We start from the raw sequence: 26,873 nt of genomic DNA, 5'->3' as shown, positions 1-26,873 counted from the left end.
CGATCTCTTCATTTAAACATCCTAATCCTGCATACTCACAGATATACCGCTAATCATCCCAAATAAGTTGTAATGAAAGAAGGGCAAAGTTTCATTTTTTTATCTTTATGAATCTTCTTGATTTCTAATTAAATACAGAGAATGAATCTCTAAGCGACCAAAAAAATTAAGTGTAAAATTTAGGAAAATTTTAGAAAAATAATAATAATATATCATAATGGGATAATTGAAAAAGAGATCACAAAATGATCAGTGCAACACAAAATTTGGTTTCAAAACTCATCCACCAAAAATATCATAGCTGCCTCTCCGGCGTCAAAGCCAGCAAAGGTAGTAGAGAAGAAGATGAGAAGAGAATTCAGAAGCTATGGAAAAGAAGAATCGAATTTGCTAAACTAAAGGGGTTCTAATAATATGAGAATATTTGCTAAAACTAGCCGCCAGGTAGATGAAAGGGAAAGTTCTTTATTTATAATCAAAACAAATAAATTATCGAAGAAATGGAAAGAGCAATAAATACCACACCTAATTGGTGGAATTTTTTATTATTATTATTTATAATCATTTACGGAATCAAATAAATTATAAAACAAAGTAGAGCAATAAATGTATACAAGATATATGATACCGATGTTAAACCATAATTAAGGTTTTTTATTATTATTATTATTATTATTATTTATACTTAGAATATTGTGATTTTCGATATTTTTCTGTCAAAACCTTACAAATTTAAGGAGTTAGGTGATTTAATTTCTTAGAGGTATTCTAATTATAATGTCATGGAGTGCCATAAGTATAATCATATCACGACAAGCGGGATCTAACAAATATTAATGTAGAAAATTAGTGACTTTGGCATAAGCTTACAAGTAAGTGATCATACTGTTGAAACGTCTTTTGGCTAGGTTAGATGGTTTGTATGTTGTATGAATAACCCACCCTCTAACTTATTTATATGTTGTTAGTTGTATGATACAATATTTATGAACTTGCTACGATGCATGTAATTCCAATATACTAATCCATGTATGTTATGATACCATATTCAAGTTATCTCTGGTGAAACATTTGATGAATCATTTATGTTAAGAATGAATGATATGCCAAGTACACGTATGTATATCTCATAGGAATGTTATGTCATGAAAAGTATGGAAGTACAACGTGCAACATAACCATGTATGATGATTTGAAAATGTGGAACTTCATGCATGTTGTACGTCACGAGCATGGAATAATTTTTAAATATATTTTGTACAAACGAGTACATCATGATATGATATGCACTATGTTCTTATCGTTGGTATTCAGTAGCCTGAGCATGTGCTAGCGTGTAGTTAAACTTAGGGGGTACATATATGAGATCACCTTGTGGGTTCATGTAGGTGTGCATGACGCGCGTGTAGAGAATTGCTATATATGCTGAGAATATTTGCTAAAACCATCCCATCGGTGGTGAAATTTTCTATTTATAATCATCAAATAAATTACAAAAGAAATGGAAAGAACAATAAATGTATACAAGATATTTTTGTATAATAAAAATGCAAATATGAAACCTATGGTAAGCCGTAATGGGAGACAAATATCTAACTATTTGCCTATAATAAAAGATCAAATATGATATATGATAAATTATAATTCAGGACTAAATATCCTTAACACCCTGCAAGCTGCGCGTCGGATTTGAACGAACGTGAAACTTGAATCTGAAAAGTTTAAAGAGAGGTCGAAAAACACTTTTTGTGAAGATGTCAGTAACCTCGTTCGTAGGAGACTTCTGGTTGGGTGGCATAGTATTTTCTTGGTCATCGAAAACTACAAAGGGATTGTGATCTTGGTCAAGCCTAGAACAAAAAAGTAGGGAGAAAATAGAAAATCTCCCTAAGAACTCCATGAGGTGTGGACTATAAACACGCAAGGTAGAGACTTCAGATTTAGGGCAATGACTATGAGAAAAGGGCCCAAGAAAGGGAGAGAGGGTTCGATGGTGGCTATAAAGAAAGAGAGGAACAATAGAGGAAGAAGAGGGCATAAACTAATAATGCAGACTCTGGGGTGTCTTTTAGACGAAGAAAGAAAAGAGGGGTATATCTTGAGCATATTTTAACTAACTAATAAAGAGGCCATCAAGAGTGGGTGAAGAGCCACAATGATAGATCGAGAGACAAGATTTAGTTCACAAAACCACCATTGTCAGGAGTGAAAGCCAATGACGGAGCAGCAGGTAGAGCAGATGGAGAAGTAGCTGATGCCATAGCAGATGGTGAAGTTCCAATCGTCAAAGATGGAGCCACGCCCTCCGAAGCAAGAGACGAAGGCGGTGTTGAAGCCGGAAGAGTCGCCACAGTGGGCGAAGGAGCCGATTTTGGTGAAGAGGCTGGCGGCGACCTGGTTGGTGAAGAGGCAAGTGCGATGCCTAAATTTCAAAGGTAAATTTATGCAAAAGATCGACGAATTTGTCGAGATTCTGTATATTTCTGATGAGAGCGATGATGAGGATTCTGAGGGTAGGGTTTTTGTGAAGGATGAAGGGCCAATTGGAAAGAAAATGAATGAGGCTATGTTAGCTAAAGGGAAACCGATTGTGTTAGAGAAGGTAAGGTTGCATGTACTGAATATGGCGAAAGGAGCTTGCAAAGGATGATTTGGAGCCAAAAGGGTGGAGCCAAAGAGTAATCAATAGGCTCCGTTTGTAGCAGCCATGACGATGCCGCATGACGACTGCCTTTGCGGCGTCAAAGCCAACAGTGGTGGTGGAGAAGAAATGGGTAAAGGATTCAGAAGCTATTGAAAATGTAACGGGAAAGAAAGAAAGAAGAAGAAAAAAAAAAAAAACTTAGTCGCCAGAAAACTTGCGAGCTTTACGGCTACTGCCGAGTTTCGCAGACCCCACGCGAAACGACGGTCACACCACGCCTAGCCTTCAGCCCACGACTCTCAGCACCTATCAGAGTACCGGCAAAGGGAGAAAAGAAAGAAAATACGAGAGAGAGATTTCGGATAAACGTCGACGAGTTTCCAGTTTCTCCGACGAACCCTTAAACCACCCGAAAACCGACACCAAACGATCAGTTACCACCACGAGAAGGATCCCTAACGAAAGAAAAATAACTCAAGGTGCGTTTTGTGCTTTTTCGTAAGCGTCGTCGTCAGTAACCGAGGTCGGAAAATTGGGTTTTCCTAATCGTTCTTAGATTTGTGGTTTTAGGAACTTTGAGGCCGCAAAACTCCCAGAAGAGAAAGAAGGACGATAAATAAAGAGGAAAAGGAAGAAAGAGGACCGAAATCGGCAACGGAAACGCCACGGGAAGGAGAGAGAAAACTCGCCGGAAAATCAGCCGAAGTCATGTAAGGAAGACGAGATCCACGGATCTGGGTCAACCCGAACCCAAAATCCGAGGGAGCCAACCCATTCTTTCCCTCGGCCTCTGCCTTCGGCCCAGCTCAACTACAGCGGCCCAAACCTCAAACCAGCCTAGAAGCTACAGTTCAGTTGAACCAACTCGAGACCAGACCCACGGTCCAATCGAGCTGGCCTGCAACCCAAACACTTGCGGCCCAACCTAGTAAGCCGAGGCCCAACGATTAGTCTTGGCCCACTAGCCTTCCGTAGCCCGCGATCCGGACCACGACTCGAACCGGACTGCGACCCGCACTTCGACCCGACGCTATCGCACGATGTGGCTTGCTCTGCTACTGTCACGTGTCACACAGCGGCACAGGAGGTCCCTCGGCTCGGCTCGGTGCAACGGCTCGGGCTCCCTCCGGTGACGCTCCGGCAACTCCTCCGGCGGCTCCCAGCGGCTGTTTGATTCGACTCACTTGTTTCCAATCCGATTTCCACTGTTTCGACCCTCCCAAATCTGTTTTTGGCTTTGATTAAGGTATCCGATGCCATTTTAGAGCTATATTTCACATTTATTGAATTATATGTAAATTAATTATGAAATAGAAAGTGGTGAACAGTGTGATAGGAAACAAACCCTGGCAACGTAGGAAGCAGCTCTCACGAAATGGGAGCTTACGTTTAGCTATTTAGGGAGCACTTCGGCCAAGGCCAACCAAGTAAGTGGCCTTACTATAGGGTAGGCTAAAAATTGTATGAGTTATGATGATGTATGAACTATGTCGTACGATGCGGTACATGAGTTATGATGATGTATGAGCTATGATGATGTGTGGGTTACGATACTTGATGACGTGTGCAGTATATATATATTTTGATGAATGACGTACTTGATATGTTTGATGCACTTTGTGGCAATATGATGAGTATGATGTTTGCATGACGTTTACCTTAATATGATGATGTTTTCCATATTGAGCATGCTATATGATGGTAAGTCCCACATTGCCTCATGTCGTTAGATCGACATAGGACACAACCCTAAGAGCGTGAAAATGATATTAATATAAATATCCACGAGTATGTGTTACCTAGAGTAACAAAGAGATGAGATTAGAAGGTTGTGTGAGAAGAGACATTATGATGGATTTAGAGGGACCTCATGCATATTGTATGTTCATAAGCATAGGGCTACGTCCCATAGAGATGATGAGTGCGGACGCGCACCATATGATGAACGCGAATGTGCACAAGTGCGAATGCACACAGATGAGGGTGTTCATGAGGCGCATGACACTATGGGGTTGCGCTGACCTCCGGACGTTGCTACAAATTAGCTTGACCAGAGGGTCCAGGGGGTTTGCGAGCGCCCTGAGGATTCACACTCGCACGTGTGAGTCGTGTGTAGGGAAGTACTACACATCCAATTTGTTCGAGACTGGAGGCCACCCCTAAAATGATTAGAGATAGATCCCTAATTCATGATTGCATGTGTTTGCATTAGCATGACCCTATAGTAGGGTCACTTACTAAGTATTTCTTGAAATACTCAGGCCGTGTGCCGTTTTGTTTTTCAGGTAAAGGCAAGGCTCCCATGTACGGTTGACGATGACATCGTGATCAGAGACTGTGGCGCGTGCATAGGATAGTTGCATATTTAAAATTCCTAGTCTTGGTTAGGATAGGGCGTTTGCATTTCATTCATTTAAATTATTTAATTTGTAATTGATTTTTTTTTTTAATCTTTATTGAACTCCAGCATGATGTTTGAAACACGTAAATCCGGCAATGTTTTCTAATGTTTGAACGTATTTTGAAGTTTTAAATTTTTTCGCTAATAAAGATGAGCATTTTTAGATTTATATTCTGCATTAGAGATGAGCATCAGACGTTAGTGGCGACTCTAAATATGTGGAAATTTAGGGTCGTTACAGAAAAGAAAGGATCAAGGTTGATAAACAGGAACGACTCTATACCATAAGAATATTTGTTAAAACTACCCCACTTAAATAGTGGTGAAATTCTTTATTTATAATCATCAAATAAATTACAAAAGAATGGAAAGAGTAATAAATAGATACAAGATATTTATATAATAAAAAGACAAATATGATTATGGTAAGTTGATGGAACACAAATATTGAGACATTTGTCTATAATAAAAAGATTAAATATGACATATATGGTAAACTGTAATTAAGGAATAAATATCCTTAAAATGCGTGAGCATGTGCTAGCGTGTAGTTAGACTTAGGGGTACGTATATAAGATCACCTAATGGGTTCATGCATGTATGCATAACCCGCATGTAGAGAATTACTATGCATGCAATCCTACTAAAAAAGAGGTAAGTCCAAGAAATAGTCATGAAAAGTAGGTTCTACCATGAACCATTATGCCATGTGATTGCATTTTCGACCTAAATAGTGGGGTCACTTACTAAGTATTTTAAATACTCAAATCTCGTTTAATATTTTTCTACGTAAAAGAAAGCACCCATGAATGATAATGCTTACCGAGGAGGCCATGTAATCAAGTCATGACACTTAGCTTTTATAATGTTTAAATTGAATGTTTTTAATTGATTTTCCACGCCTAATAGTAATGACATGCAAGTAATAAATATACCTAAGTTAAAAGTTCATTTTACCTTTGTAATTATATCTCATACTCTAGTATCACTAATTCTCTAACGAATACTGTGTTTATGATCCAACCATAAACTAAGTCGCTCTCAAGCTTGGGTATGCGATACTAGGGTATTTAAATATGAGATATTGCGGTTCTCTCTACCATGTCAAGAATTTGAAATAGAGGTATACGATACAAATGAGTCCAATAATCAAATGGTTGATCATCTGTCTAGACTTGTGTAACTCTTGGGTCCATTTATCTGACCAAATTTCTAGTTTGCAACATCCTAATGGAAGAAAAAAATCTTCCGTCAAGAAAAGAGTTAAATATGAGATAATTCCTTTTTGTTTAAGAAACGTGTTGATAGTATACTCGAACATGAAATGTAATCTATACTGGAGCAATGTCATGCATCTTTGTAGGGAGGCCACTTCGAAGCTTAAACAACATTAAACAACATCAAACAACATCGAAAATATTTAAAATACAATGCTTTTCTATACAATTTGTGATAGGTAAATTATAAAAACTAGATTCTCATTAAATCCGTTATTTTCAAATTTCTTGTAAAGAAATGCAACAAATTATCCAAAAATTTGCTCGCATTTAGCATACAAAAACGGACAAGATTTAGTTCTCATAAGGAAATGATAGCGTTTCGCCTCCTCCAACTCCTTCTGTTCAATGACGTTAGCCGTTTTCTAAAACCCTAAAGCCTGCACCTGTTCCTCTCGGTCTTCCATTTCTGGGGGACTCCACGCCTTCCCAAACTCTATCAACTCTCCGATTATGGCAGCATTTCAACTCTCTAATCTATCAACTTCCTCTATTCCCCCTCAGTTCTATCACAACCCATCCTGGATCTCTTCCTCTTCTAATTGCAACCGAAAATACCACTCTCGAAGACACCATTTTGGCTTTGTTAGCTGCTCATTTTCACCTATGGAGTCCGCCAAGATTAAAGTAGTGGGAGTTGGTGGAGGCGGCAACAATGCCATTAATCGCATGATTGGCAGCGGTTTGAAGGTGCGTTTTCCCTTCGCATTGTATAGACTTCCCTTGAGGTTCAATGCTTCGAATTTGAGGGCAAACAAGAGTGGAAGTTCGTGTTGATTTGCGCATTTTTATTCTCTGAATTCCGTTATTGTTAGAAGTTCACCCATTTAATCGTTGATTGCATCCACAAACCAACTTCATTACTTTGTGGAGCTGGGAATGCTTCGAGTGGCTTTGCAGTCAATTTTGAGTCCCTTCAATTGTATAACGATATGTTTGTCTGTTTGTACTATCGATATAATGTGTGCCCAAATTAATATTGGTTGCCTAGTTGGGTACAATGGAGACTGATGGCTATGGTTATTGAGTTTTGTGTTAGGGTGTTGATTTCTATGCCATAAACACGGATTCTCAAGCCCTAGTACAGACTGCTGCTGAGAATCCACTTCAAATTGGAGAGCTTCTGACACGTGGTCTAGGTCAGGAACTTCGCCTTCTTCTTTTGGTTCTTTTGGCCTTTTGGGGTTTTGTTCTATGTGACTAAGTAGCCTTGTGACCTGTGTAGTGATGCCTATTGTGTCTTCGACTTTCGTTGATTTGTTTCTTGATAGAGATGCAGGTACTGGTGGGAATCCACTTTTAGGGGAACAAGCGGCAGAAGAATCAAAAGAAGCGATAGCTAGTGCTCTCAAGGGCTCTGATCTTGTGTTTATAACGGCGGGTATGGGTGGAGGCACTGGGTCCGGTGCGGCCCCAGTTGTTGCCCAGATTTCCAAAGAGGCAGGTTACCTGACTGTTGGTGTTGTTACTTATCCATTCAGTTTTGAAGGGAGAAAACGATCCCTGCAGGTAGGTTTCTTCCTTTTCTAAAATGACTGCATATTTATTTTTTGACTTCCTTAGACAATGAATTTAGCTTCTTCCCTCCCTCCCTTGGGTTCAGATTCTCTTAGAATATGTGTGATTGAACCCTTCAAATTTTTCTGTGGTGTGCATCGAAGTATGTGGTGTTTCTTTTTGCTTTGGTAAAAATGGTAATGGACTAAATAAGCGGTGGCCTTCCGTTGCTTTGGTTGGTTGGTTGCAAGGTTCCGAATGAGCTGGCTACCGTTTTTACATTATGTTTTCCTGGAACAACTGTTATATTTGAATATTACTCCATTTTGATAACATGGAGGATAAACCCATTTTCATTTAGTTATGCGAAAGATTTTGGCTTCAATATATATTACATTTTAATGTTTACTTCTTGTCAGGCGCTGGAGGCGATTGAAAAATTGCAGAAAAATGTTGACACTCTTATAGTAATCCCCAATGATCGCTTGCTTGATATTGCTGATGAACAGACACCCCTTCAAGATGCTTTTCTTCTTGCTGATGATGTTCTACGTCAAGGAGTACAAGGAATTTCTGATATAATTACGGTGAGAATTGTTTGTGATACATAAATATTTCCTCCACATTTTTTCTTGGTTGATTAGTTTCTTACCCGGAAAAAAAAAAAATACTGATCCAGAATAGACATCTACTTTGGAGTTCGATGGATTGGAGAAGGGGACACAGTGTTGTCAAGAATTTAGAAGTATTAGAGGGAGCTTATAGAAGGAATTAGAAGAATTGCTCCCCTTAAGGATGAAATAAATTGAAAGCTAAAGGTCCATGTTAAGTGAAGTCATGAGGGTGATTTTAATTCTTTTCTCTCTCTCTCAAAGTATTACACCAAGTTGCTAGCATTGAGAGATTGAGCATTCATGTATGTATGAGTCTGAATTAAATGGATTCTTATGAGTGGATAAGAAATTGAGTGAGACAGATTGTTAGTTGTTATTACTAATGCTTATGATTGCCCCTCAACCGTAGCCTCCTGCTGATGGTATTCATTAGTTGTTAATTTGCTTTGGAGGTAGGAAGTGGCTACAATCTTTCAGTTTGACGAAAATTAAAGACTGTCTTTACCATGGCCCACAGGTAGGGAGAAATCGTGTGGCTGATGCCCTCTATTTTAAAGTTTTTCCCAAGTTTAATGTTTCAAAAAAAAAAAAAAAAAAAAAATCCCAAGATAAAAGGGGATCTTGAGTGTTTTTGTTGGAGAGTATTGTAAGAGGACTAGGGGTATCATTGATTCTATTATTGAAACTCACATATTTGTCTTACATATTGAAGGGGAGTAGCTGTATAAGGTTATTTTATAAATCTAAAGATGAGCTTGGCAGAACAGTTGGGTTATTTATCAATATAAAGACGAGCTTGACAGAACAATTGGGTTATTTTTATCAATCTATGGATGAGTTTGACCGAGCAATAGGGCTTATTTATTTATTTATTTTTTTTTTTGTCAAGCTATGGTCGAGCTTGACAAACAGTAGGGCTATTTTATCAATTAACGGATGAGTTTGACCGAAAAATATGGTTATTTTGTCATTCTGTGGATGAGCTTGACCACAAAATAGGGTTGTCCAACAAGTCTACAGCCTACAGATAAGTGAGTCTATGAGGGGACTTGTTCATGCCTACAATGAACTTGAGATAGAACGATAGGGTTGTTCGAAAGTCCAATATTCTTGTTCAAGGTCATCTCTGGATGAGTAGACAGAATGATAGGGTTGTTCACTAGGGCTATTTTATCAATCAATGAATGAGTTTGAAAGAAGAATAGGGTTATTTGGTCAAAGCTGTGGATAAGTTTGATAAAAAAAAAGATAGGGTTGTCCAACAAGTCTACAGTCTATAGATAAGTGAGTCTACTGTGGGTATTGTTCATGTCTACAATGAACTTGACTAAACGATAGGGATGTTCAGAAAGTCCATTATTCTTGTGCGAGGTTGTCTCTTCACATCCCTTGTCCTCCTTAACTAAAGGAGGGGAACCAACTCCATTGGGTGAATACAAACTATATTTAGATTTTGTCATGAAAATTCTAGATTTAATACCCTGCCGCATGCAAAGATGGTGCAACGAGAGTTTCCTTCTTCAATCAATGATTTAAAAAGGACCAATAAAGAGTGTAAGGAAGGTTGTAAGAGAATCAACACTCTAGAGAGGGAGAGTGTGTGAGGTCTCTTGTGGCAGGCGTAAGGTAAAAGGTTTGGAATGAGCATGCTACTATTGTTAACACTCATTGGACAAGCATGATCATGATATCCTTCCCTACTAAACTGGTCGATGTTCCTATAAATCGACTTTGTTCTTACTCAACAATATGAACCGTTATTGACTTCAGGTTTTTGATGCGCTCCCAACTGATTTTAGCATCAGGGAGTCTCTTCAACTTTACAAGGAACTCTGTTGCATCTCTTCTCAAGTTACCGACTCATGGCGTGCTCTCAACTAGGACCTCTTTCATTTTTTCTAGCAGTATTCTTCATCGTGGTAGGAGGTCGTGTCACCTCGTTGCGCCTAGTGTCCTCTTGATTGAGATGGTATGCTTTCAAGTTACTTACATGGATAATAGGATGAATCTTCATCCATGAAGACAATTGAATTTTGTATGTGGTCCTTTTGACCTTCTCAATGACTTCGACTAGTCTTTCATATTTTCGTGCAGTCATTAATCCTTGCTCCCTCGAACTTGAAATTATTCTGGTCTCAGCATGATAAACACTTGGTCTCCAACTTTCTTGTGGTTTTCTTTTCAAATCAATCCATTTTTTCATTCGTCAACAATGTGTCTTGTTGTTTTTAAGTTCAGCTTGTTTGAGTGAAGCCATACGATGCACATTTTTGGTAGGTGGTTCTGCCCTTGGTAGTTATTCAATTTCGTGATCTATCTCTCTGCATGGGGGCAAGACTATAGATAGATTTTTTAGTGTGACATCGCGGTATTTTTCTTACACCTGCTCAATCTCTATGTGAATGAAACTCTTGTTTTAATATCTTTGAAGTGTCTATGATACGTTGACCATCTTGGATATCCATGGCCTAGATCTCCACCACAATTTTGAATCTTCAGATAGATGTATAGTTGTCCACTTGACCTTTGCTTCTTTTGCCACAGTGGCTCGAAAGTATTGTTCGAGGTCATAGAAAAAATTATCTAGAGCATTGACATGTGGAATCCCACAAAAAGGTGTAGGCTCCAAGATCTTCACCTTGTTAAATTGGTCTGCGCTCCTTATTGAGGTTTAGTTTTGTGCTTATATTTGCCCGTTCGGCTCTCTCACATTGAGGACAACCATTACATTTTTTAAAAAGGTCTGAGATCATCTAAACTATCGATTTTAGAAGTTGTCTAAACCCTTGACATGTTCCTCCATGTGGGCAATAGAGCCTGTTGAGCTATCCCTATGCTCGAAGCCACTAGATCTTGTGGCTGTCTTTTATGGGTTCAACCCTCAAAATTAATTCTTGGACGGGCATCGGTCTAGGCAGCCAGCTACCATGTCCATCCTATCAGTTTTTGTGGCAATCTCATTTTGACAAGATTTCAAAAATCAAAAACTTTCTAGGACTTGTCACAGATAGAGCATCTACTCTTCGATCTCGACCAACCAGTCAACATGGGACTTTCTCAACTACATAGTTGTGGACATGTTTACTGATTCCACTTATAGGAGTCAACTCGACATTGATACCAATTCTCACAATCACACTCTCTTTGGATTCACGAATTGGTTGTGCGACACTTACTCTTTCCTCGGAGTAAGGCAGCCAACTAAAACTTGGGTTGTCAGTGGCATAAATGACCTATAATTTAGCCTCTACCCTCGTTCTTGGAAAACAGTTTCAGAAAATGGGGTTAGAGAAAGTTTTGGAATGAAATTTAAGAAAGTAAGTGTTGTATGCTAGCAAGCGAAAAGAGACCGCACGACATTGATATCATATAACCTAGGTAAGAAGATTTTGACTACTAGTTGTATCCGTTTATAGTACATTTTGAGGCAAATTGTCTTCGGCAAGTGTAAGACATAAAAAATGGCAAGGAGTCATACTCATAAAATTCTAAGAAAGATCATTACTATGTTAGAATGAAAGACATGATAAAAGCAAGGTAAAAATGTTTGGAATGGGTATGCAGCCACAAGCAACATGCCCCAATAAGCATAACTTAACTGTAACACTAAATAAGGCCCAAATATTTGGGATATTTTTTATGGTTGCTAAAATTATATGACCTAACTTCGTGGGCTTCTATCAAGTTGATCTTCATTAGTCTTTTAGATATATCTATATATGTATATGTATATGTATGCATATGTATATATATATATATATATGTACATGTACATAGATATATCTATATATGTACATCTAGATAGATATATCTACATGTACATGTACATGTATATGTATGTACACACACACACACACACACACATATATATATAAATATCTATATATATGATATATATAGATATATATTATATATGTATGTACATATATATAGATATAGATATTATGGTATTTGGAGCCAACCCCGAGACATACTTGTAGTTGTCCACGGGTTTGGACCTTAGAGATATTAAGAAGAGTTTTCCTTGTTAAATTTACTTGAAGATTTGAACATGGAATCTTTGGGTAGGTGTTACTCGGAGACCACTTGCAACCATGCCGCCCCTTAGGGGAGTGTTAGAGAACTCATAATAAACATATGTAACATGGGATCTTTGTTGTGCTGGTGCATCGCAAATCTTTGTTGGGGGCCTCAATTATTTCCAAGTTTTTTGATTTATGTTATTTTATATCAATATTATAAGTAGCTTTAGTTATTGACTTATGATGCCATAGGTATCAATTATATCACGTTTTAGAGTCGGGGGGTATTCAATCAGGAAAAGTACGCATTTGTGTCATTACTAGTTGCCTATTGTTTATTTTGTCTTTGCTTCCTCACTTTCTAGATTCCGGGGCTGGTCAATGTGGATTTTGCTGATGTGAAAGCTGTCATGAAAGACTCGGGAACTGCAATGCTCGGAGTTGGCGTCTCCTCCAGCAAAAATCGCGCAGAAGAGGCGGCTGAGCAAGCAACTTTGGCTCCCTTGATAGGATCATCCATTCAGTCAGCTACAGGAGTGGTATATAACATTACGGGGGGAAAGGACATAACTCTTCAGGAAGTGAACAGAGTCTCTCAGGTTATGAACTTCTTATATGGATTGTTTGATAATCTATGTCAGTCAATAACTTGCCTAGTTGACTTATCCGCGTGAAATTTCTTGAATTGTTTTGAGTTTGAGTACAAACTGATGTTTTTGTTGGGGGAAACAAACTTGGCAGGTTGTGACAAGTTTGGCAGACCCATCAGCAAACATAATATTTGGGGCAGTTGTGGATGATAGGTACAGTGGAGAAATCCATGTAACCATAATTGCAACAGGATTCTCTCAGTCCTTTCAGAAGATACTGTTAGCTGACCCCAGGGCTTCAAAACTTATTGATAAAGTGACTGGAGGAGATCAAGAAAAAAGCAGCAAGGCCTCGTCACCCCTCCGTCTCGACTTATTGCCTGCTGCTGCATCACCAACGCTTAATCGAGGTCGAAGGCTCTTCTTTTAGCCAAATATTCCTTCTTGCAAAAGTTTCTCTTGCCTTGGGAAAGCGTTGTGAATCTCTCTCTCTTGTATATGTTATGCTCGTGCAAGTTTAGTTGCTTCCACTTGAATGACGACAAAACAACCTTATAGGCATCTCCTTCTCGCCTGCTAATTGCTTACCTTGATTTGTAATCAGCAATTTTCGTCATTTGAATCAATTCAAAGTTTAGTTGATTTTGTGTGTCGTTTAAAAGATTATGTTAGTGCTATTTTTATCTATCAAGTTATCAAGAGAAAGTCTTGAATAAGACTGTCTTATCCACTCGAGTAAATAGTAAATTCAAACGAACACACAGTCACAATATTTTTTAAGGAATCCAACTATTCTTCAAAATGATTCGTTTCAATGGTCTGACAGTGATAATTACAACATGATCACTCATGTAGCTGCACAATCTAGGCGCTTGATGTGAACATTTAAAATAACATTAAATTTAGATTCACAGAAAGAAGGATAGCTCGGGTTTTGGGATGAATGAAAACAGATCTTCACCAAAGAGTTGAAAAAGAGAAATCAGCAACAGCCCAACATCCAAATCCTCCTTCCATGCTACAGCAAGAGTAGAAGAACCCTTAACATCTTGTTCACCTCCAACTCCTTCCCTCCCTGGCTTCATTTCATTTGGAAATTTTCGAGCTACACCGACATTGGGACCTCCAAGTGGTGTGGAGCTTGTAGCCCCTTGCATATCGACCATCATGGAGTTCATAGGAATTGCACCCAATGTGCTATCTGTTGCCATCTTTTTGAGTGCTGGTTGATGCCCCAAGTTGTCTACACTAGATCTGCGTTTATCTACGAATAAAATGCAGGTAGAGTAAGAAGTCAGAAGTCGATGATGGAAAATTAACTTAGTTTTATGACAACTTCTATCTCCATCATTGAATCTCTTAGTACCCCATCCATCCAATTTCCAGAAAAATGTACACACAAACCAAAATTGGCCTTTATAAAGAAACAAAAAAACAAACTTGTTAACGACCATGTCATTCATGCAGGCATTTAGGAACATCACCAAATTCTAAAAGCAGTATGGTTCATGCATTTGCATCAGATTCCACGTGAAAATTGTGATCTTTAGAGTTTGAGTAGGGGGAAAAGATCATACTTGAGATTTTCATCATGACTTTCCCATTGATCTTCCCATTAATTTTCGAAGTACTAGGTATTGGTGGAGATATAGAAAGAGGAAACACTTTCAACCAACCACGGATGCATTTACCAGCTGCATGCTAGGAGAATATGGGTTTTGTTAGCTGAAGGCTAGAAATATGAACTAAATCGAAAGACAGATGATGAAACTTGAACCAAATTGAAAGACAGATGAAATATGAACCAACCAGTAAGGCACTATAAACTAGCCAAGCTTCATGCCTCCTAGTTTCATTCTTTTGCTTCTCCATCTCTAGATATTGCAGATATGGTTCAAGATTTGGTAGTATAAATTGGCGCACCTATTCAGCAGTCAAGACAGACTCAGTTTCAGCTTACTAAAACCCATACATCAAACTAGGGGAAAAAAGAATCCAAAATGAGATTTCTTTATAAATGAGAAATCTTTCATTCTCGATTCAAACGTGAAACTAAAATAATCATGTTGATAGACTCTATGACATCTCCCTTCATGATACATCAAGTCATTGGCAAATAGATTTACCACAGAGGGTCCAAGATCTGCTAGCCCTTGAACTGCACCATAATGCTGGGGTAATAATTTTGAGGGGTCCAAGAAAACATGGAGAAGAGTCTTGGTTACACGAGGTTGAATATTGTGATAAACATGTCCAAATCTGCAACCATAATAAGTAATATAAAGAATACGAGGAGAAAAAGAGATATGCAATAAGGAAATAGATGAAGAAATCCAGCATTCCAGTCCCCGTAATGAAGTTGACGGGTGCATACATATCTATCTGTGGGTTTTTGCATGAATTTTATACCATACAGAATGCATAACCTATGTTGGAAGAGGGAAAGCCAGAGTGGTAGATAGGAATATGGTTTCCTATTCAAGCAGAAGCCAGAGCATTTGAAATGACGGATATTGCAAGGAATTTCAACCTGCTTTTATTGGAATTTCTTTGACACAGATATTTGTTATAGAAAAAAATGTCATGGTATATAAAAGGAAAAACAATCACCTTTTGCATATCAAAGAAACCAGGCTTGCTGCTAAGTCTCTAAGCTCCCAATGATTGTCAGAAAATCTTTTACCTAATTGTTTTGCAACAAGGCAGGTAATGATGGATGGCATCAATTGGTGTAACTGGAGAAAGGAACAATAGACCATCATAACATATTTATCTGTTCAAGTAGATACCAACATTAAATCAAAACAACATGAAACCTTCAAAGATGGACCATTTTAAATTTTTGTAACAGTAGAGATCCAATCAACAAAATTCATAACAATTGCAAACATAAGCAGATAGATTGACCATACTACCATGTACTTACATAAGGTGCCACATATATCTGCCGATTTTGAAGAAGGCACCATATCATCCTCATCAAAGAAATCAAGAGTTGAGAATTACTTAAATTTTTTGAAACCTAGGATGCAGGAACCATCAGCCCAACATGAGTGAGAAATAGATCAACTGTGACAAATGTCAAGAATGGAAAATAAGAAAACATCTATGACATGGTACCTCGTCCGCGATGAAGCATGCAAAGTATGGAACCAAAGGTTGAATTCCTGAGTCCACTGCTAGGCTCCTTAAAGCTTCTCTAAAGGGAATAGACCCAGACTTGTTCAAGGTCAGGCCTGTAATTTTCTCAAAGTAAAGCTGCAAAAGAAAAAGGTATGAAAACTCTTTTCTCAATACAGCTTAGGTAATTTCATTCTAAGATAATGCACCTGGAGATCCCTCGAAATCACATTCTTAGTAGGTGCTTTAGAGTCGTAAGGAAGGTCTTCCTCCTTCAAGTCAGATTTCTTTCCATCATGGGGTTCTACAAGCAATGTCAATAAACAATCCAAATAACTATGCAGCTTCTGATTTTAATAGGGTAGGTTCTATGGTCAAATGAATACCAATGCACCACAGACCTAATTGTCACCACACCCAAAAAAAAAAAAAAAGAAGAAGAAGAAACAAAAAGAAATCACACAGCACATGCGGAGAAGCCACCTTCAGTTGGCAAGTTTTCTGCGACTGCAGGCTGAACACCTTCAACTGCCAGCCAGTGAGCAACAACGGATGTCTCAACAGTTGCTTTAGATAAAGGTGCCTCAATAACCTGCAAAGAAGTGTAAACACAAGCGTTAAAGGAACTTATGCATCAAATGAAATGAAGCATTTGACGGTTACATAGCTCTTACATTATTTAACTCCACATCCTTGTCATCAATGTAAAAGAGATCCTTGTGTCCAACAGCCCTTTTGAACCGTAAAGTATCGCATGCAGCAAAACCATATATTGGCTAAGGCGAGATATTCATAGATAAAAACAGGGGGCATTAGATGTTGGCCATACGAATCCAAATAGAAACTACTGTATAACACATTCAATACAGAGCAAATCAAAGGTTTTGGTATGCACGAGCCGATACTAATACTAAACGAAAACGTGGATAGAGAACTCGTTTGCTAAATATTAAAAACGAATAAGTAGCACCAACAAGTTGATGGAATAATAGAAATTATAATAACATCATTCATTACAAAACTTAGTATCAGAAAGTGGAGAAACTACTGAAAAATCACGACCATTCAAGTTAGATATTTATAAAATAACTTATGACTTACTTCTCAAAATCACTAGTGAGTAAAAAAGGGCTAATTAACTAACACATCCAAAATTAAATTTCTTAAACACAAAATGAGCAAGTAAAAATCACGAAAAATACCCAAATCAAATTCCAAAAGGATACCATATTAATATGAACACAAATAGAGAAAGAGAAGACAGCATCTCCCTACAATACCGTAACTCACCTCTAAGTTCCTTAATTTAAGTGCGTTGTCAACATCCATGGAAGTGAGAACAGTTCGCTTCGAATGACGCATGCATTTAACTGCCTCCTGCATTTCAATGACAATAGAAACCAAATAACCTTCAGATTCTAAAAGCCCTAGACACCATTAACAATGCCATGTTTAGTACTGAAAGCTTCCGAGGATGATGAAACAAATCCTAAAGGATACACTTAATGACGAAATATAGCATTATACATCTTACTTCCACTGAATTGCAACATCAAAATTGACCAGAGTACATACTAATCGTATCTAACCGAAGAAGAAAAAAAAGATCTCCAGCAGCGACGTAATTGATATGCTTCTATCTAATTAAGCATAAAATTCTCAAAGAAACGCCCAATCGGTAATTTCAGTAACAATACCTGCATGATTTCACGGACCCGGTACTCGACATCTGGAGTGAGCGCAAGAGCAACCTCAGGGGATAGGTTGGAAATCCCAATGCTCTGCGCAACGACTTCAATCGTCTCCTTCGGAACAACGCTCATATTATCAAACAGTTTAGATGTTCGAGTTCGTTCTATACAATGTTCCCAAATCAATACAACTTCAAATTGTTAGGTTGTGGAAAACAAGCAAAAACACCGAAGGGTGTGGAAGTTGCAGGAAGCTCACATAGAGTAAAGACGAAAGGAAATTTGGGAACTGAAAGCACAAGAACTTTACAACTTCAGGATTTAACAATGAGGGATACAATACCGCAACCGGAGGAAGAGGTGAGAGGTTGGTGGAGTTTGATTGAGGAGGCTTTGTTTGAAAGACTTAAATTTTATTTATTTATTATTTTATTATTTTACTTCAGTTATTACTCCATATGCTTGTAAAAGAAACTATTTTAATCTTGTACTAACTCGGATTCTTGTCTATCTAGAAAGGTTCGTAGTCTAGAACGTACATCAAGTCAGTCTAGTATTTGTGAAGCATGGATACGTGTCATATGTTATGCATTGCGAAGAGGGACGGTGGTAGCATTGATCTGTATGTCACTAGCATGATTAGTTCTTTGTATTCAATAAATAGTCGCACGGTTAGACCATATCCTCTTATCAAAGCTAATGTGCTCAATTGAAAACGCTAAGGTGTCAATACTAATGCTAGAAAACCTCGGATACTTAATTGAGCCTTAATTTTTAACTTTCTCACTCCCCTCAAGGTGACTTGCTTTCTTCTTTTAACATTTTTTTACAGGGTTAACCCCTTTTTGACCTCATTTTGTAGGGAAGATCTTGGTTTAGAGTTTTGAGTTATTATCCCTTGGACATCCCCCGAGAGACCTGTTGGGTCCTTTGCTTAGTGAACAACTCAATCCAAACCTATGTTCGAGGCTTCATACATTCCTCGCGACATAGTCTAACACTTGCATCCACGGCTTCATGTGTTCCGCGTGATACAATCTGTGTACCTATGTCCAAAACTTCATGTGTTTCTTGCGGCGTAGTCTGTGTCATAGGACCATGTTGCTCTTGCTTATCGGGAGGCCTTTATGGTATCTCAAGTTCTCCTTCTAAGAGTTTTTTTTTTGTTAAGTCTGGAAGCACAACCAAGAAAAATTTCTTAATAAGTATGTCATAATCCATATGAGTTATAAACATTTGTTTGCATACATAAATATTTCATAAGCATCTTGTCACTGGGTATTCATAAAAACCTTAATTTCCTATAAAGTGTGTTGAGGGGTAGTTACGTACTTTTTCTCTTAGTTCATATCCAAAGTTGTTCTAATCCCGTTAATATCTTACCTACTTACCCTTAATATCATAAATGAGTCTCATATAATTTTACATAATATTTTGAGTATTTTAGGGTATTGAAAACATCTTAGAATTCTCACGGGGTATTTTGGTCATTTACCACCACAAATCTTGGTTTAAATCCTCACCATATTCCAATGAAATAAGGCTCCTCATCAAATTTCATACCATTTGGGAGTCACTTTGGTCATTTGGTCATATGCCAGTGATACATAATTATAAAGGCATTTTAGCCATTTTACATGTATACTTGGTTTAGCTCGTTATCATAAACTAATGATCACCAAATTTCATACATAACCTTATCATGACATATTGAGTCTTCCCCTAAATTTTCATGAGCAACATAATCCATTTAGCAGGTTTGTGGCGTAGTGGAATCAATATACATGTGAACACTAATGTTAGAAAACCTTACTCAATCTTCATTCCAACATTCTCACCTTCTTTAAGATGATTGCTTCGTTCTATCAATTAGATTAATCATTTTACCAACTTCATGCATTACATGGTCCTCCAAGTCAAATTCTCAAAACTTTGCTAAACACAGCAAATGGGTACCTGATCCGGATCCTTACTCGACAGTCTGACGCGAGAAACCCTAATCTTCCTTCGTTTGTTTTCGCTTCTACCACCGTCTTTGTATTCTCCTTCTGACCGCCGTGAGTATGTATCAGTTTGTCTTCCACCTCACACCGTCAGTAGTAGTCACTCGTGTGTACCTACAACATAAATCATGGTTTCTCAGTTTCATATTCAATCTGTTATTTCTGACGACGAAAGCTAGACTAGGGTGTTGTATGTAGTATGAAGGCTTGCTGTAGTGCTCCTTGACCTGTTAAGCGTCTCTTCTACAACGTTATCTACTATATATATTGTGCAATGAGACTCGACTAGGTGATTGTTGGCGTTGTGCTCGTCGCGAGATAAGTCAATAGTCCCTTCCCAGCTGTATCTTGTTATTTTTCTTTGTGGGTGGACTTTTTGAGGTGCGGTTGAAGGTCGTTGGCATATTTTTGGCGTTAGAGGTGTTGGATGATGAAAGTCCCACATCGGTTAATTTAGGGAATGATCATGGGTTTATAATCAAAGCAATACACTCTCCATTGGGGTGAGGCCTTTTGGGAAGCCCAAAGCAAAGCCATGAGAGCTTATGCTCAAAGTGGACAATATCATACCATTGTGGAGAGTCGTGTTCGTCTAACATGGTATCAGAGCCATGCCCTAAACTTAGCCGTGTCAATAGATTGACAAATCCTTAAATGTCGAACAAAGGACTCCAAAAGGAGTCAAGCCTCCTCAAAGGTACGAAGGCAGTCAAAAATGACTAAGACTCCAAAGGAGTCGAGCCTCGATTAAGGGGAGGCGTGCTTTGTTCGAGGGGAGGTGTTGGATGATGAAAGTCCCACATCGGTTAATTTAGGGAATGGTCATGGGTTTATAATCAAAGCAATACACTCTCCATTGCGGTGAGGCCTTTTGGGAAGCCCAAAGCAAAGCCATGTGTTTAAATGACTCGAGAGCGATCAATTCAAACCATGAGTTGGGTTAGATTTTTTTTTTGTTTGGTTGGGTTGGGTTGGGTTGAATTATTGAAAAATCGAAAATTCGGTTCGCAAATTGGAGTTTTTTTTTATGGGATCAACCCAATTAACTTAAAATAGAGTTACAATCCAACCCAACCCTACCTTACTTTTAAGATTATTATAAAAATTAAAAATATTTGATGTTTATGACAGAGGTTAGTGATAAGTTTTGAGTTTTATAAGCATTTAGTTATTAATGTCACAGGTATGGTAAATATAAGTAGGATTTTTTAAAAAATAATTAAATAAAAGAACATCTGTTTGGTTGGATCGTAAACTCTATTCAGATCGTTCTAACACCAACTCTGTTGAAAAAAAATAGATTCTATAAGATGAAATTCTTGATTTAAAAATTTAAAATTAAAGGAGAAAAAATACAAAAAAAATGTCTGGCATTGGTTTCTTCGTGTTCCATGGTTAGTTGTGTGTTCCTGAAGGGGACAGATGCCTTGATCTCCATTGCACTACTTACCATCTTCCATTTCCATTTCCATTCTTGTGCTTTTGCTTTTATCTGATTATGGAGGCGCCTGCGCCCTCCTTTGTTTCCAAAGCCAGGCCTGCCTTCCATTCCGTGGCTCCTAAAACGGACCCACTTTTCTTCCTCTTTAAATCCAATTCACCAGGTGCGCACAATCTCATCCATTCTCTATATTTTCTCCCCCCTTTTTTTGGATTCTTCAATTCCTACTTCTTTCCCCTCTTCCCCATTCCCGCTCTCTGAACCGCTGAAGATTTTCATAAACACAACTGCCTCAGGATCTCCTAAAACCATCCCACCACCACACTTCCGACAATCAACACCAGATAAGGGTACGATTCTGTTTCCTCTCTGTTGGCTCAGTCCAGTTTATTTACCCATTTGTGTTTTTTAGGCTCTTTGTTGTCATGTTCGTTGAAATTCCATGATCCTAGCTGCTCATTCTTTTAGGGAATGTGGAAATCTCTATTTCAACCATCTATGGTCTCATTCATAATCTGAATTTAGTCTCAATAGTTTTTCAACAACAATTTCAGTGTGTATATATCATCCGTAACAGACAATTTCCAAAGTGGATGTTATGAATAATTGCGTTGTTTTCCTGCAATGCGGGATGTTTCAGAGTCGCATTGAGCCAAAGTCCTCGAGGTGGCAACCAGAGAAAACAAGACTGGCAAGATAAATTCAAAAAGTTGAAAATCCAACCATGTCTGTTCCATTTTATGATGAGAACTTGTACATGCTGAACATGAAAAATGATATTGAAGCGAAGGTATTAAACATTCATAAATGTTTGTGTTTTCTGATGTTTTTTTTTCTCAATCTATATAATGTCTGTTGTTCTAAGTCACCCAGCATAGTGTGTATGTGATCAAACTTCCAAGTTGTGATATCATATATAACTTATTTTCGATTAACGAAAATATGGCTCTGCATACTTTAGCAATTACGAAAGGATGAACCTAAATGTTAAACTTGAAGAAAACCCCATAGCATTGGAAAGTCCATAGCTGTCTTTGATCATTATAGTTAGTACAAATAATGTCTTCAGGAGCGATCACTCTAGAATTAGTTATAATCTTTGTGATATAATTGAGATCTGCCTTGTTGAATGGATTTTCCTCTTATACTAACTGATCTCATATATATTTAGAATGCAGAAATAATTCCATCAGTTGAAAGTTTTTTGGCTACTGACAAAGCTAGTATTCCTTCCCTTTCAGTCATAAAGCAGTTGGCTATTGCTATTGAGTGAGTTTTCTTTTTCTTTCACATTTTCAGCATTTCGCTTCCATTCTCTTGTTTTTCTTTGATGTTTTGGTCGATCTTCTATTCGCACAATTATTTTCAACCCCCTTCATCCTTGGTTCTTAAGTGTTGTGCAGATCTCTTATTTCCATTTGAAAGTCTTGGTCTGGGGTCATTTTATGTATCTTCTCCTAAACTATAACTTTACTATTAACGTAGGGCTGGAAAGAAATCCAAGTCAGTGAAGAGTTTGCTTGCTTCATCAGCAGGTTCTTCATCTGCAAAGGGGAAGCCTGGGTTAAATCTATCGACAGTGAGGGCATTAGTGCTTCGTGAAAAGGAGGAAAAGATTTCAACTACATTTCGTCATGATGAGAGAATTCAATCTTTGATCCGTTCACTCTTTGATGCAGGTACATGCACATCCGAGGTGATATGTGATGGATTTACACGAGGAACAATGAGCTATTCTTGTACTTGCATATTTTCATGCAATGATCTTTCACTTACATTGTAATATCTGCAAGATATGCGCAGGGGGAGATTTTCTCAAAAGGAGCATAACTTCTGGCTCAGAGGGCACAATTGCGGCATCCTTGCCCAGAGATATTCATGGTGCTCCTCCAGAGAGCCTTCTTGTTAAGATTTCTGAAGTTATAGGAAGCTTTAGATCTCTACGGAAAATGACACTTTTTTGGTGCAGAATTGTTGATGAAGTGAGTTCACGATGTAGAACTTGAATTTGTTATCTAAGGAATGGTCACAAAATAATGATTTTTTTTTTTTTTTTTTTTTTTTTTTTTTTTTTTTTTTTTTTTTTTTTTTTTTTTNTTTTTTTTTTGTTTTTTTTTTTTTTTTTTTTTTTTTTTTTTTTTTTTTTTTTTTTTTTTTTTTTTTTTTTTTTGGTACTTAAAGCTTACTGTTCAAAACTTTATAGATACCTTTTTTATTATAGAGAAACCATTTGTGTTTATAAAATGGACTGAATGAATTTATTGCCTTCATGTTTAATTTTAATTTGCACTTGTTTTCTTCTATCCAAGGTTGCTTAGTTTGCTTGCCTGATAGCTCAACCCTTTTTGTCTGTAACTAATAAAGTTTGCTTGAAATCATTTTATTATTGCAGATGAGAAGATTCTGGTCAGAAGAGCAATACATACCTGGTATTCCAATAGATGAGATTCCAGATCTTAATTCATGTCTTCTATATCAGCGATTCCAGGTTATAAATTGTTGTCTCTCCCGCAAAAGACGCCATGAGATAGCCTCTGACTCGCTAGATGTGGTGCTAAGGGTAGCAAGTTCAAACACTGAATCAGGAACGTCTGAAGTCACCGTTCCTGCAAACTCTCTTTTGTATGCTAGACTCAATAATGGGGAGCTTGCACTTCGACTAGGTGCTGACTGCCCATTTAGTAACCTTACAATGTTGGAAACTGGTGAAAAAGTTTACTCTCCTGTTACGCAGGTTAGGCCAATGGTTTTGGCTTTTCTTCAGTATTGATGAATGCAAAAGCTTAATCCATCCTGTTTTTTGTGGACAGGAAGGACCTCTGCTCACCGAAGATGTCATTAAAGAAACAGAGGAGTTTGTTCTTCGAACTGGAAGGTATATTATTGTACTGTTTTCTAGTCTAATCGGTATATCATTTGTTATTCTTCTTAACAACTACAATCTCCAATGCTCAGTGTGGGTGCTGGATGTTCTCAACTTCTTTCCGACATGCAAGCTTTCAAGGTTACATTTTACTGTCAATATCGACTGTCTGCCATATCGATATATGGAGTACTTAAGTTGATGTTTGTTTGTAGACTAACTTTGCAGCTACTATTAATCTAGGCTGCCAATCCTGGCTGCATCTTGGAGGATTTTGTAAGATGGCACTCCCCTCCTGATTGGACCGAACCTGAACCGAGTAATGGAAGTGTACATTCTTCTATTGCTAGTGATTCAAGAGGTCAACTTAGCAGTCGAATGCAGAAAGAAGGTGGAGTTCTTATCTGATGCCACTATGGCTTAATTTTGTCGCATTATGAGTCCTCATAAATAGGAATGTCCATATTGGCCTTGATTAAGGGATTGTTCTGTTAATTAATCTTTTTTCGCATGCTTTGACGACTCCTAGGTACTATCTTGTTATCGGGACATGGAAATGTCATAGATGCTCAGTTTTATGATTTCTGTTTATTCCAGGTAATTTGTGGCGTGAACTATGGGACACATCCAAAGCAGTGCCTGCTGTTAAACAAACACCACTCTTTGATGAGGATTTGGTTGTGTAAGTTGGAGGAATTAAAAACATGTTCCTTTTCATTTGTTCTATATACTTGACAGACAAAGATCTTAAAACTGTGGCGCTAAACTGTGATACTGCAGGGAAGGCATTCTGACTGATTTAGAGGACTTGCCAACCACTGAGCTATATGGGCCACTGTTCCTTTCTTTAGTAAGTTGATAATTACCACACTTCTTCCTATTGTCTTATAACTTACTCGTTTATGAGCTTGAGTTCATCTTTGCAGCTAGAAAGTAATAATTGTAGGCCAGATTAGATCTCAATTATGAATCCCATCATTTTAGCACAACATTTTTCCTGCAAAGTAATAAACAATCAGCCTCATCGTTATTTCTTTTTCACAAATAGTTAAGAACGTAAGATGTGGCTGCTTGTCTCCAGTCAAGTAAACGTGATTCTGTAACTCTCATGTTGGCTTTAAAAGTGTCAGATTCTCTTAATGGTATAATATAGAGCCCACAAATTGGAATATAAATTGTATTGAAAATTTGAAGAACAAGAAAATTCATGTTTTCAATACAAACCCACCCAACAAAATTTCGAACACAGTAGCTATGAATAATAACGAACTCACTCAAACACAACCCGATCATGATGGTAAACTCTTCGGTTGTTCTGCTCAACCATCACTTTTTTTTTCCTGGATTACATTTTGGCATGCACTTTGAGAGGGAGACATGCCTAATTCTGGAGGGGGTAGAAAAAAGGAAACTTAGTTCCTTGAACTGTAAACTAATTGTTTACTCATGAAATAGTCTTCCAATTATTTTCATATCTGTATATTTGTAAGAAGAAAAATACTTATATCATACAAAGATATGAATGTTCTAAAATATCAGCCATTAATTATCGCTTGGATACCCCGAATCTCTACGTTAACATAATGTTCTGTTCTATGTACAGCTTGGTTTAGGATTCGTAATGGCGGAGGCCAAATTGACCGAAGATAATAATTTGTCAAAGCTGTTCTATGAGTGCAAGGACTATGTTGTGGCAACTTGTCAAGGCAGCTCTTGGAACAACAAAGTTGATGATATTTGTCAGGTTGGCTCTAATGAGATTTCAATTTATATTTCATTTTAAAACTTTTGCTATACATTTAACAATTAAGCATCAAATCACGATATTGACTGAAGCCAATGTGTGGGATTCACTTAACTGTGAGGAACAGGTGTATGAAACAGTGGAGACTATGATGGTGAATCCAGATGAAATTCTGAAGGCTATGAAACAAGCAGAAGAATCAAACATGACAACCAGCGTGCTGAAACGACGTTTTAAGAAGCTGAGTCTGAACTTGGTTGGAAAGGATGAACAGACAAAAAAATGGTCTCCAAGAAATGCTAACTCAGACGAAAGGCTGTCCTCATCGACGCAGCCATTCTAGTTCTTTGACAGCAAATCATCTTTATTTGCAAAGAAGCCTCCTAAGCCAGAAAGTACATCGGCTACTCCTGTTGAAAATGGTTGGACATTGGTTTAGACAGAGACAGACAGAGCAGGTGAAACTCTGCTGGCTTCCATTGTAGCTTGGGATTTTGGATTTATTTTTTGAGAATTTGGGATGGAAGTGTAAATTATAATGAAAGTTGATTTAAATAGTGATGGGGTGTTTGTGTAGTATAAACAAAAGAGTCTTCTTCTTCTTCTTCTTCATTGGTTGCAAGAGGAAAGGACGTTTTTTTTTGGGTCCATGTAAATATATAGCATGGGTTTGTCTCATTGCTTCTAATTTACTTACAAGACTTGACTGAATAAAGAGATTACTCATTTGATGAATGGTATGGCTCCCTTTTTCTTACTCATGTCTTTACTCAGCTAAGTAGAGTTCTTTATTTGTATCATAGAGTTGTATTCATGAAACTTTGGAAAAATAGATTTTGGAATTGGACATGAAAGGTTATGAGTTAAGGCAACTTGGGTCTTTTAGGGTCTAGATTTGAGAAATGGGCCGAACTTTGAGAGAAAAGAATTAGTAGCAAGAATGATAAAAATATGCTTTCTTGTGGG

At 37.7% G+C, this 26,873-nt stretch overlaps 3 protein-coding genes across 5 annotated transcripts; 2 read left to right on the top strand and 1 right to left on the bottom strand.

Annotated features, from left to right (window-relative positions):
* The first annotated feature begins 6,627 nt into the window (after positions 1-6,627).
* Positions 6,628-13,690, top strand: LOC111498413 (cell division protein FtsZ homolog 1, chloroplastic). 2 transcript variants are annotated; one of them, XM_023149657.1, is made up of 6 exons: positions 6,628-7,012; positions 7,362-7,461; positions 7,602-7,831; positions 8,239-8,406; positions 12,821-13,075; positions 13,133-13,690. In XM_023149657.1, the coding sequence occupies exons 1-6, from the start codon at positions 6,776-6,778 to the stop codon at positions 13,253-13,255; spliced, it is 1,113 nt and encodes a 370-aa protein (XP_023005425.1). In that variant the 5' UTR covers positions 6,628-6,775; the 3' UTR covers positions 13,256-13,690. The 2 variants fall into 2 exon arrangements, with proteins under 2 accessions (XP_023005425.1, XP_023005424.1); XM_023149656.1 differs by having other exon boundaries at positions 6,631-7,012; positions 12,821-13,054; positions 13,197-13,690.
* A 97-nt stretch (positions 13,691-13,787) lies between these two features.
* Positions 13,788-18,211, bottom strand: LOC111498386 (transcription initiation factor TFIID subunit 6-like). Of its 2 annotated transcripts, none has more exons than XM_023149606.1 (13): positions 18,206-18,211; positions 17,863-18,020; positions 17,456-17,542; positions 16,840-16,941; positions 16,649-16,757; positions 16,375-16,469; positions 16,166-16,303; positions 15,972-16,067; positions 15,656-15,780; positions 15,172-15,304; positions 14,855-14,968; positions 14,623-14,746; positions 13,788-14,309 (listed from the first exon to the last, which is right to left on the bottom strand). In XM_023149606.1, exons 2-13 carry the CDS (start codon positions 17,986-17,988, stop codon positions 13,954-13,956), a joined length of 1,605 nt encoding a protein of 534 aa, XP_023005374.1. In that variant the 5' UTR covers positions 17,989-18,020; positions 18,206-18,211; the 3' UTR covers positions 13,788-13,953. The 2 variants fall into 2 exon arrangements, with proteins under 2 accessions (XP_023005374.1, XP_023005375.1); XM_023149607.1 differs by having other exon boundaries at positions 18,116-18,207.
* A 3,053-nt stretch (positions 18,212-21,264) lies between these two features.
* On the top strand, positions 21,265-26,642 carry LOC111498379 (rab3 GTPase-activating protein catalytic subunit-like). Its single transcript, XM_023149596.1, has 13 exons — positions 21,265-21,650; positions 21,941-22,090; positions 22,472-22,569; positions 22,786-22,979; positions 23,104-23,282; positions 23,693-24,034; positions 24,111-24,175; positions 24,256-24,304; positions 24,407-24,554; positions 24,761-24,845; positions 24,944-25,013; positions 25,767-25,907; positions 26,035-26,642. Exons 2-13 carry the CDS (start codon positions 22,025-22,027, stop codon positions 26,248-26,250), a joined length of 1,653 nt encoding a protein of 550 aa, XP_023005364.1. The 5' UTR covers positions 21,265-21,650; positions 21,941-22,024; the 3' UTR covers positions 26,251-26,642.
* The last annotated feature ends 231 nt before the right edge of the window (positions 26,643-26,873 follow it).

The sequence above is a fragment of the Cucurbita maxima genome, unplaced genomic scaffold (assembly GCF_002738345.1).
Source record: "Cucurbita maxima cultivar Rimu unplaced genomic scaffold, Cmax_1.0 Cma_Scf00025, whole genome shotgun sequence".
Classification (NCBI taxonomy): Eukaryota; Viridiplantae; Streptophyta; class Magnoliopsida; order Cucurbitales; family Cucurbitaceae; genus Cucurbita; species Cucurbita maxima.
The sequence above is the reverse complement of the archived record's forward strand: the minus strand, read 5'-3'. Positions and strand labels throughout refer to the sequence as shown.

What these genes read in the sequence shown, in the direction of transcription:
- LOC111498379 (XM_023149596.1), top strand. Translation starts at nt 22,025, where the DNA reads ATGTCTGTTCCATTTTATGATGAGAACTTGTACATGCTGAACATGAAA. An exon ending in GGCCACTGTTCCTTTCTTTA is followed by an intron (nt 25,014 to 25,766) that starts GTAAGTTGATAA and finishes TTCTATGTACAG; the next exon opens with CTTGGTTTAGGATTCGTAAT. An exon ending in AAGTTGATGATATTTGTCAG is followed by an intron (nt 25,908 to 26,034) that starts GTTGGCTCTAAT and finishes TGTGAGGAACAG; the next exon opens with GTGTATGAAACAGTGGAGAC.
- LOC111498386 (XM_023149606.1), bottom strand. Translation starts at nt 17,988, where the DNA reads ATGAGCGTTGTTCCGAAGGAGACGATTGAAGTCGTTGCGCAGAGCATT. An exon ending in TGATTTCGAGGGATCTCCAG is followed by an intron (nt 16,304 to 16,374) that starts GTGCATTATCTT and finishes TTTCTTTTGCAG; the next exon opens with CTTTACTTTGAGAAAATTAC. An exon ending in TAGTTTATAGTGCCTTACTG is followed by an intron (nt 14,747 to 14,854) that starts GTTGGTTCATAT and finishes ATATTCTCCTAG; the next exon opens with CATGCAGCTGGTAAATGCAT.
- LOC111498413 (XM_023149656.1), top strand. Translation starts at nt 6,776, where the DNA reads ATGGCAGCATTTCAACTCTCTAATCTATCAACTTCCTCTATTCCCCCT. An exon ending in TGATTGGCAGCGGTTTGAAG is followed by an intron (nt 7,013 to 7,361) that starts GTGCGTTTTCCC and finishes GTTTTGTGTTAG; the next exon opens with GGTGTTGATTTCTATGCCAT. An exon ending in GGAGAAAACGATCCCTGCAG is followed by an intron (nt 7,832 to 8,238) that starts GTAGGTTTCTTC and finishes ACTTCTTGTCAG; the next exon opens with GCGCTGGAGGCGATTGAAAA.